The following is a 10,533-nucleotide window of genomic DNA, read 5'->3' as shown; positions in this document are numbered from 1 at the left end:
AAAGTGGTCAATGGTTGCCATAACAAGAAGACATTGCCTGGGGTGAGTTTAATTTAACCATTCTTAGATGTGTTTTGCTTGATTTTCTCTTAATTTTTCTGATGGTCGAATGTGATGTTTCTTCTGGTACATTAAATTAATTGATCTTTTAGTTGCACATTTATCAAGCTGGTTGGAATCTCGAGATTGATTTTTTTCTTCCTTTTATCCCCTTTTGTCTCTCGATCTGCATTGTACTTTTCCCTCTATTGGTTCCTGTCCGGATATGGTTAGTTCAGAGTTATGCATGTTGTTGTACTACAATATGATTGATTTGGTTGACCAAAAGCTGAGAGCGCTGGTTGTTGTAATCTGATGACATGAGGTTTAAATATGATTTTCCTGATCGTTTCTTCAAACCCAAGTAAGCACATTGTTTCACTAAAGGTGGTATGTACGGATTACTAAGCGTGCAAGATGTAACCGTGGTAGATAAACTTTTGCTTTAGTTTTCTTTACTTTCTGTTGATTGGTTGCTACTAGAAATTAATAATATGTTGAGCGCATCATCTTAGGTGAGAACTTGGTTCATTTTGATAATAGCCTAATAGGGCAAACGAAAACATTGCATTCAATCGTACATGTAAAGATGAACTTAACGAAAATAAGGTGTATATTTCCTTCATCTTTGGATCTATCCCTGGCCTGTGTGTGAAACATTAGGATCCTTATCCGTTGTATACACTCTTTTGGCTCTCTCGGATTATAATTAGTTAACCTTCACTTCCTAATGTTCTTTTCAGGCTTCTAGTCCGTTGCAAGTTAAGTATGCAGATGGCGAGGTTGAAAGACTAGGTACGCAACATGCTTTCTAGTGATGGTAGTAGCACAATAAACATCTGCATAATAGGATCTGTTCTTTTTGAAAGGTTACCTTATTTTAAGAAAAATTTCTTGCAATCCAGAGCACAAACTTTTCGTTGGTATGCTTCCAAAGAATGTCACTGAAGCTGAAGTCTCATCCTTATTCTCCAAATATGGAACCATAAAGGATGTGCAGATTCTAAGAGGGTCTCTACAAACTAGCAAAGGTATATCAATTTGCTATTTTTATATGTACCAACGTTATGACTAACTTCTACGTTCATTTTGACTTTTCTTAGGCTGTGTCTTTCTGAAATATGAGTCTAAAGAACAAGCTGTCGCTGCTATGGAGGCCATTAACGGAAAACATATAGTGGAGGTGTTTGGTTATACAACAACTTCAGACTTTTTTACTTTATAAAGACTTAAATAGATAGTGACAACATCTTTTTCTTTTGTTTCTTTTAGGGTTCGAATGTTCCTTTGGTTGTCAAATGGGCAGACACAGAAAGGGAAAGACAAGCCCGAAGACTTCAGAAAGCTCAATCTCATGCCTCCAGACTCGCTAACTCTGACCCACAGTATCCTTCTGTGTTTCGAGCCTTACCAATGAGTTATGTTCCTCCTTATAATAGATATGGCTATCATGTAAGTCCTTGTTCTCTTATCTACATTTAGTATAAGTGCTTGACTGCTTTATCATAAAATCTAGCAACAACATTAATTTAATACATACTATTACCATTGTCACTTGAAAAAACTATTTATTAAAAAAAAACAAAAGATTGAGAAAGTCTTAGCTTTAAAAATATTTACTATGTATTAGGCACCTGGAAATTATGGGTACATGCTACCACCTATCCAGACTCAACCTGCATTTAACAGTATGGTTTCACCGAACCATGGTGCCAATAATGCATCGCAAGGAGCCACTTTGACCGAGTCTGTTCCACCGCGTTTAGCCGCCCGTAGAAACTTCCATATGCCTCTAGGAAACTATAGTTATCATGGTCTTCAGTATCCAATGGCGTTTCCTAGAGGGATGATCAGTTCTCGCCTTCCTCTAACCACGGTTTCACATGGCAGTTCAAACAACGGCGCATCGACACCTAGCTCGCTGCAAACTGAAGGTTAGCTTAGTCTTAACCAATGGCAAGCACATATATATGAATTTGAAGCAAATTATTGTCTAGTCCTTATGCAACTGATACCTAAAACGCCTTTCTTGGTGTTCAGGACCGGCAGGTGCAAATCTATTTATCTATAACATACCTCGAGCATTCGGGGATCGAGAACTTGCGGTTGCATTTCAACCGTTTGGTAAGGTTGTAAGCGCCAAGGTTTTTGTAGACAAGGCCACTGGTGTAAGCAAATGTTTTGGTAAGAAAAAATATCACCAACAATCTTCTTCCCCAACCCAATACTTTGTATTAGCTGTTAAAATTAAAAAACATGTTTTTTTCTCTGTTGCTGCAGGATTCATTAGTTATGACTCACAAGAAGCTGCTCAAAACGCTATTAACACGATGAACGGTTACCAATTAAGCGGTAAGAAGTTGAAAGTTGAGGTCAAGAGAGAAAACGGCCAACAACAACAGAGTAACAAACCTGTAAACAGCTGAAAGATCATCATTGTTAAGAGTCCACAGGCAGGCGGGACGGTTAACAACAAACTGGTTAAGACATTAAAGATTTGGATGGATCATGAATGAGATTAAAACTTGAGTACAAAAGTTGCTGGTCGTTATTAACTTTTGCCAGTTCGAAAGAAAAAAAGAAGTCAACTGTCACGTGGTTCAGAAACTCTCAATTACTCAGAAAGGCTGTAGCTTGCTGCAAAAGGTTCTCTTCCATTTACTTTTTTCATTTTCTTTAAAATCGCAATACTACAGTTTGTAATTTATGCTTCATTGAAAGGTAAAATTTTATGATTATTTAACCATTACATATTCAATTGATCATGTCTTTTTGTTCCAGTTTCATATACTTATTTCTTAAAATAAAACATATTAACGAATTTTTAGCCATGGACTTGACAGTTGTTCCATAGAAATAAATAAGCAAGTTTTCATAAAACTCCCAGTTTATGATTATTTGTTTTCAGTTCCAATCAAACTAATTTTAATTACGCAAAGTAGATAGATTGGTGAGACAATATACTTCATCGTCACATGAATATAATCTTTATTCCAAAGATAGTTTTACACACACCGAAGTCACCTAACCAATAAACGAATCGTTTCTCTTTTTTCCTTTTTCTTTTCAACACATTGAGACACTGTGCCCCCAAAAAGCAAAAAAACTATAACAAAAAATGAAGAAAAAACCATATAATATAACATTATCATCGAAAAATTCATCAGAAAGCTTAATCGCGAAATTATCCGCGCCATTCGTTGCATTGTGTAGTGGGCCTAGTCTTCTGTGGGCCGGCCTTTAGCGGACACGGCGTCTGCAACGGAGGAACCATGCAGTTATACTGCAGACACAGCGAGCTGCTCACCGGTATTTCCGCCGCCGGGCTGATCTGTATCCCCGTCAAGAAGTTATGCTGCAGATACAGCGTCTGAATGCTCGCTGATAGCAGCCTCTCCACGAAGCTCGCCGGTACTTCTCCGGTGAATCGATTGCTGTTGAGGTAGAGATTCTCGACGCTCGAGAGGAGCGGAGATATCCCACCGGAGAACCGGTTGTAGCTGAGATCGACGGTTGGGATCGTCACTCGGTTTGCCGGCTGAATCGGACCGTAGAAGAAGTTGCGTTGTAACTGGAGGTTGGTGATCGGGAAGGCAAAGATTCGACCTGGGATCGTACCGGTTAACCGGTTTAAACTGAGATCGAGGTAGTTAAGCTGGTTTAACCGGATTAAAACTCTGTCAACCGGTCCGGTTAATTGGTTCCAGGCGAGTGATAGATATTTCAGAGACGGAGGGAGAGACGCGGGAGAGATTGAACCGGTGAGGCTGTTGCGTTTGAGATCGATTCGGGTTAGCGATTGGGAGAGAAACGGAGGGATTGATCCGGTTAAGTGATTGTGGCAGAGAATCAAATTGGAGAGCTCCGGTAAGGATCCGATGGACGGAGAAATGGTTCCGGTTAGCTGATTGTAGCTCAAATCGAGCGTTCTGAGACGGCGAACCTCGCCGAGACTCGCCGGAATCTCGCCGGAGATGAAATTTCTGCTGATTGCGAGGAAACGTAGGTCTTTAAGCTGAGAGATTGTTGCCGGTAAAGCGCCCATGATACGTCCCGGGACGATGGAGAGCTCCGTGAGAGCAGAGAGCTTGCCAATAGCCGGGTCGATCCTACCGGATAAACCGGGTGAACCGGCTCTGGGATCGCCGAGGTTGAGAGAAATCACTTTATCTCCGTCGCAGTAGACTCCGGCGAAGCCGCAGGGGTCAGAGGTGAAGTCCCATGAGTGGAAGAAATTGGAACCAGGCAAATCGTGGAGAGATTTACGAATCGCTTGGAGAGCCAAGAAGTCAACAGGGTCGAGCATCGCATCCGCAAAGAAGCTGAACTGAAGGAGAAGCATTAAACACCAAATCAACTGAGTGAATCTCATCATCTTCTTCTTGTAAGTGAGGCTTCAAGAAACAGAGACTGTAATATATGTATATATATATATACAAAAAGAAGGAAGTAGAGAGACAATCTGTAAAGTGGGTTTAATTTCTGCTTTCTCGTGAGAAGCAAGTGAAGTTGTGGAGGTGAGCTTCCGTGAGAGCTTTAATGGGGTGAGATTATCGAAAGAAGAGAAAGAGTGGCTTGAGAGAGAAGCCAAAACAAGAGGTGGATGAATATTCTCCGTCTTCTTCTTCCCCCTTTACTCGTTTTCTCTGCTTTTTTTTTTCTTCTTTGGTGTCTTGTGATGGAAGACGATATGAAACTAATAAAAATCTGACAAAAGAAAACAAAAAAAAAAAATGCTAAATTAAGACAAAGGTTAAACATTTGGGTTGTGTCAGTGAATACATGAAAAAGGCGTTTTCTTCTGGGGAACAGGTAATATGTAAAACGGCTGTCCGAATCTTAGGTTCGGATACATAGATTAGCAGGTTCGGTGTCCAAGTCACGTGACTTGTGTGTGCGTTTTACAGTCTCGAGTCACACAGCTTGGACAAGCGAGAATTCCGTGACACGTCAGCTGTATGGTTCGATCATTACTTTATCTTGTTGTGTATACACATCCAAGGACGTGCTTTTTTGCAATTTGATTTTTGTAGTGCTGTATAATATATAACAAAACAGTAGCTTTATTATTATGATAAGAAATATCGTTGGTTAATGTTAATGGTCAATGTAACAGGTGGAAAGCTTAGTCAAAAAAGTAAAAACCAGTCCTTACATTTTATAATAAGTGTTATGTTCTAACTAAGCTTGAACACTGTACTATCCGCTTCCAACAAATTTTGCGACCAAAAGTGTATTCATCATATATAGTTACTGACTTTTAACGTACCAAGTTGACTTATTTATAACTTCGATCTAGTAAAGTAAATATCAGCTATTTTAGTTTTATTTGTTTGTTTACTGTAACCAAATTTAAATACAGGAAAATATGATTAGAAAATCATATTTTTTTGTTATAGTGGAACTAGTCTCTAGATAGTCTGAAGTAAAACAAATGTGCTTGTCTATGTATCTCACAATGAATATAAGAAAGTTATAAAAGTTATGCAATATTTGAAATGGTGAAAGAAAAATAGACAGTAAGAAAAGGTAGTACCAACTACCAACTGCATAATTAGTTTGACAAAGGTCGCTGGCAAATGGTCCTTTCATTCCGTGGGGGTTAAGAAAAATAGTTGGTAAAGTTTGACAACGCATCAGAGATGGATTTTAATTTTTATACTTTTAAGTCAATTTAGTAAAAAGTAAAAAAAAAAAAAAAACAGTAACGTATGTGTAAAAATCTGGTCATTAAAAAACTTGTTGTTTGATGCATGTAAAATGAGAAAATGTATGAATCGAGGTTAAACAAAAAGGAGCTTGGACCACAAGTCTTAAGAACACACACACATGTATGAGATGGTCAACATTTATAACACTTGCCCCCAATTTTAACATTTGTCTCACTACATACGCAAGCACCAACATAGCTCGATACCTGTACATTCTTTTCTTTCGTTTTTTCTTATAGGTATGTGCTAATTTATCTCTAGGTTTGATGGTGCATATATATTCATGGATGTAAAGAATACATTCTGAATGTAATTAATTCATAGTTGTGAACCTTTGAAATAACTATTTCCCAAGGCTAGCTAGTCAATAATGTATACCAACCATGCATTTTTTGGGTCTAAAACTGTTTTATTATATACTCACTAGTGGTTGGCCCGCCCTACGGGCGGGAATATAATTTTTAATAAAATATTTTATGAAGTACTTTTTAAAAAATATTCTACCCATATTTGCACATGATCTTCTTCGATATAGAACTGTCTTCATAACTATTTTGGAAAACCAGTAGCTCTCTCTGAGCTTTCATGAATTCGAAAATGAATATACTCACACTCGAAAGTTGGACTCATTTTGGGTGAAACCATATAATCTATTAAGAATATGAGTATATGACAAAGGGGAAAATTGACTAAAATAATGTTTGTGTGCACTTTATATTTTGGAATTAATTTTGTTGTGTTAGTTACAAAATTTGTTGAATCATTCAGAGTTTATAAGCTCCTTATCGTTTTAGTATAAGAGGGGATACATACACTGATGTTTGCTGTATGAATGTTGTTATAAAGCATATGTACTTACACAAAAAAGAAAGCTGCATATAAGTTTTTTTTTGTTTTTTTGCAATTTGGAGTATAATAAAGATGCCATGAACACAAAAAATATATAGCATATCGCACTGCAAATCATCACCACAGAGAGATGATATAGAAAGCATATGTACTTACACAAAAATAAAAAAAGATGTAGGCATACACGTTTGTATCTCTGATTTAAATATAAACCAATTTTTCCTTCTTTTTCTAAAACCTCTTTGATGACAATATCGCATCAGCAATAAAAGTAAATATAGTTTTCCCAGACCTATCAAGTCTAACCAGCTTACCCCCAACATTAACATGTGAATCAGTGAAATAAGGAGCGGGTAGTATCGAGGGTGTGTAGGAGATGGTTTATCCATTCCGGTCGAGATTACAAACCTTAGAACCAATCAAATAGTAAGTTAGTGTTATGGGTTAAGTTATGAAATATTTGGGTCTGATTTAAAAGTTCTTACATTTATGCAGTTGATTGGAGTATTGTTCCTATGTAGGAGAGCTTTGACGGCTTGTCCGATGGTGGTTTTTAGAAACAATCAGGAACATGTGAAAGAACAATTGTATGTTTTTCTTGAGTTAGTTTCGGTTGGATCTATGCCTACAGTTGGTTTGAGGCAGTTAAAAATTAACAATGCAACAGTCTAAACAATCTGTCTGAGTCGCAAGAAGTTTATTTCCCACTAAATATTCAAGATTGTTTAGTTGTCATCAGTATACGAAATACCAAGTGCTTAGGAACCTCGAAATCTTTGCTCTTAAAAAAAAATAAAGGCTAACAAATAAGTAAACTGTGTTCAAATATTAAGCCATAGCAACAACGATGGTTGAAAACCAAATAAAGAAAAACTTAGTCGAAGCACAAACTTAAAAAAAAAACAAAAGAGTAACACTCCAACGCATGCTAGCACTGGGATGAGTCGAAAGCTCTATTATCCAGCAGCACGATTAGCTTTCTGTGATACGTGGGTGTTACTGGTGCTTTCATTTCCCTCATCAGCAAGGTCTCCACAACCTTTCGAAGATGCACACACATCACTCTCAACTGGGGCTGCTATAGGTGGCAGAACCGATGAAGAAAGCACCTTTGTAACAGTTATAGACTTAGTCTTCCCTGTCAAGTTGTACTCAGATACTCTGACCATGAACGTATGTGTTTGACCAATGGTGTAGATTAAAGCTTGGGGAGCAGGCATCTCATTGTCCGCACTAATGTTTTCATTAGACTACCATTGTTTTAAAAAAGCGAGTATAAATAACTCTAGGTCCAAGTAAAATCTGAAGCCAACTAACCTGAAAGTAGTTGTCAACTAATTCCATGGCATGCTTTCCAGTCAACTCATGACCTGCATCACTAAGTAGCACAAAACAGCCGGGTTGTTGTTTCCATAGATAGAGATTTTTGCAAGATACCTGTGATGAAGAGGGAAAAAAAAGACAATTACAGAAATGAAAAAAGTAATTATTGAGATCACTGTTCATACTTTGAAACACCAGCTACTTTAACGTGGCCATAGAAGAGAGATAAGTCATAACAACAGTTTGACTTTGTCGCATGTCAAGGAACTAAAGATTTCTATTGTTTAATCTTCAAGAGAGGAGAGAGAGATCATACTTTAAGGGTTCGGAGCTTCCAACTGTGACTGCAACTTCAGGGTAGCCAGCAATCTCCCACTATTATTTTGCATAAAAGATCAAAAAGAGAGAAATCACAGCCACATCACAATAACATTTTCAAAGAAAATTGTACATAGTGATGTGTTGTACATACCCGGAGTAAGACATCGCGTGCAGCATCTGAGTTCTTCCAAAGCTTGTCCTCTAAATCCAAAAACCATAAAACAATACAAAATAGACAGTACTCAGAAGGCAATTCATTTTATTTAGAAGCAATTTACCAATCAGGTGATAAACAATTAGTTCGAAAAATATCTATAAAAACGTAAATCATAAGCATGAGTACAACAGAACTTCAAGTTGAACCATTACAAATAGTTTTTCTCGGGAATTTTATTCCAGACCCGGTAAGCTCTATCTCCGCCGCGGCATCTTCTACCCAATACACGTAGAGCCTAAAACAGATGTGATCAGCAGTAAAATCAACCAGTTAATGACAAACATGATAACAAAGAGGCAGGAAAAAAAAGATCTGCTTTTTATTGATCACACTTACGTTGGCTTAGCTTCACTACATATGTCTATGACCACGATGATAGTCATTTGTACTAACTGGCTAAGGAAACTGAGAGATAAGAGCGAATACTTCAAGGTGAAACCACCATGTACTATGCATGTTCCACTGGAGTTTAGCAATACTCCAAACCCCTGCGCTTGGTAATCCTTAGACATGCACCGGCTTTAATCTCTCGATCATAAGCTGGAAAGCAAATAGAGATTAAAAAAAGAGGATTTACGATCACTAAAATATTATTCATATTTTCCTATTCTTTCTGCACTATTCTACATTTTACTTGCCCAATCAATTATGTAGAAGAAAGATGGTTTCGTCAAAAACATGAAGAGAAAGTCAGTAATTTCTAGCAGACGTACCGATCCCAAAGATATCAAAGTCAAATATGCGTACAAACCTTTAATAAACATGTTCACAGACATGTACCCACCTATTGACTGAAGGAGGGAAGCAAAAATAGCTCCAGCTAAGTCTGTCTAACTAATCTGCACAACAGAAGTGCAAAACAAAAACTTTAGGCAACACTCATCTATATTTGAAAGTTGAAACCACAATTGATCATGAATAAAAAGAACCAATATAAGCAAACACCAAGAAACATAGTACCCTCGTAAGTGCCGGGCTTGAGCTTGCCATGATTATTTGGCTGTAAAGAAAACATTAGAAATTCATCCATAACTTTATGCCAAGTGAGTACTAAGAAAGATACGAAAAATACCAGAACAGAAATTGAGAGACACAAATCAAAGAGTGGATATAACAGTAAACTACCTTCCTCTCTGAGAGTACTGATTGCTTTTTGTCACATAAAATGAACTCAGCTCATAACTACATCCCTCTCTGAGGAGGCTTTGGAAAGTTTCCAACGCGGTGGACGCTAATTGATCTGTGGATCATCGTAGACTGCATTAAAAAACATTATAAACACAGTAATCTATTAAGAAAGATAGGAAAATACCAGAACAGAACATTGAGAGACACAAATAAAAGAATGGATATAACAATGACTGCATCCTATTTAGCAAAACAAAAAAAACAAAAAAAAACAATGACTGCATCCTTTATAAACACAGTTATCTATTACAATAAGAGAAAGTAACAAAAGATTCAGTGACTTCTTGATGAATAAGAGAAAGAATATAATGTTGGAAGCAAAACTCCAATAATTTTAAGAAACAAACGTTTCCCAGGAACTGATTTAACTTCTTATCTACCAGAACTATATCGATTCCCATGAACTTTCCAAAGCATTCCTAGATTCCAAGAAACAGAGGAGAAGGGAGACGTTACGGTGAGTTGTGCTGTTCATCGCTGGAAGATGGTGTATTTGTACTCGTTGCTTCAGTCGGTTACTCTGGAATGTGATGAGGTCGATTGAATGCTTCTCAGTGGGAGAAGTGGGGCTAATCATGCAAAAAGCTCGGAGTTAAAGAACGGATTAACGAAAGGTTGAGACGTTACTGGAGAGATTGGCGTTTTAGTTCTGGAAATTTGGTCGTTGTCGCAAGCGTGACGAAGAAACCTAATAGTATGGGCTTGTCATAATGTTTTCAAAGGCCCAATCATAAATTGTAATAATAGCCCAAACGTAAGATAAACCGAAATCAATTCAGACGCGCGCCGGTTTAGTAAAGTGACAGGTGTCCAAAAACGCCCCAGCCTCTTTGCTGACGTGGACGCATGAGGTGATAGGCAAGTCTACTTTATATATATAGATTC

At 37.6% G+C, this 10,533-nt stretch overlaps 2 protein-coding genes and 1 long non-coding RNA gene across 6 annotated transcripts in view; 1 reads left to right on the top strand and 2 right to left on the bottom strand.

Annotated features, from left to right (window-relative positions):
- Positions 1-2,817, top strand: part of LOC108841955 (RNA-binding protein BRN2) — a 3,474-nt gene extending 657 nt beyond the window's left edge. Inside the window, exons 3-10 of the mRNA XM_018614743.2 lie at positions 1-42; positions 783-834; positions 945-1,070; positions 1,143-1,222; positions 1,312-1,491; positions 1,670-1,973; positions 2,080-2,223; positions 2,320-2,817. Coding sequence (XP_018470245.1) covers positions 1-42; positions 783-834; positions 945-1,070; positions 1,143-1,222; positions 1,312-1,491; positions 1,670-1,973; positions 2,080-2,223; positions 2,320-2,465 — 1,074 coding nt within the window. The 3' untranslated portion in view covers positions 2,466-2,817. The remainder of the gene's footprint in view (positions 43-782; positions 835-944; positions 1,071-1,142; positions 1,223-1,311; positions 1,492-1,669; positions 1,974-2,079; positions 2,224-2,319) is intronic.
- A 186-nt stretch (positions 2,818-3,003) lies between these two features.
- On the bottom strand, positions 3,004-4,947 carry LOC108811022 (LRR receptor-like serine/threonine-protein kinase ERL1). Its single transcript, XM_018583120.2, has one exon. It carries the CDS (start codon positions 4,412-4,414, stop codon positions 3,224-3,226), a length of 1,191 nt encoding a protein of 396 aa, XP_018438622.1. The 5' UTR covers positions 4,415-4,947; the 3' UTR covers positions 3,004-3,223.
- A 2,407-nt stretch (positions 4,948-7,354) lies between these two features.
- LOC108853870 (uncharacterized) lies at positions 7,355-10,302 on the bottom strand. 4 transcript variants are annotated; one of them, XR_008942762.1, is made up of 10 exons: positions 10,105-10,302; positions 9,586-9,717; positions 9,421-9,460; positions 9,245-9,299; positions 8,797-9,000; positions 8,613-8,695; positions 8,395-8,444; positions 8,239-8,297; positions 7,917-8,036; positions 7,355-7,832 (listed from the first exon to the last, which is right to left on the bottom strand). It is a non-coding gene; the product is annotated as an uncharacterized LOC108853870 (long non-coding RNA). The 4 variants fall into 4 exon arrangements; XR_008942764.1 differs by having other exon boundaries at positions 7,355-8,036; positions 9,212-9,299; XR_001949781.2 differs by having other exon boundaries at positions 7,355-8,036.
- Positions 10,303-10,533: the final 231 nt, after the last annotated feature.

This window comes from Raphanus sativus, chromosome 1, assembly GCF_000801105.2.
Source record: "Raphanus sativus cultivar WK10039 chromosome 1, ASM80110v3, whole genome shotgun sequence".
NCBI classification, from domain to species: Eukaryota; Viridiplantae; Streptophyta; class Magnoliopsida; order Brassicales; family Brassicaceae; genus Raphanus; species Raphanus sativus.
The sequence above is the reverse complement of the archived record's forward strand: the minus strand, read 5'-3'. Positions and strand labels throughout refer to the sequence as shown.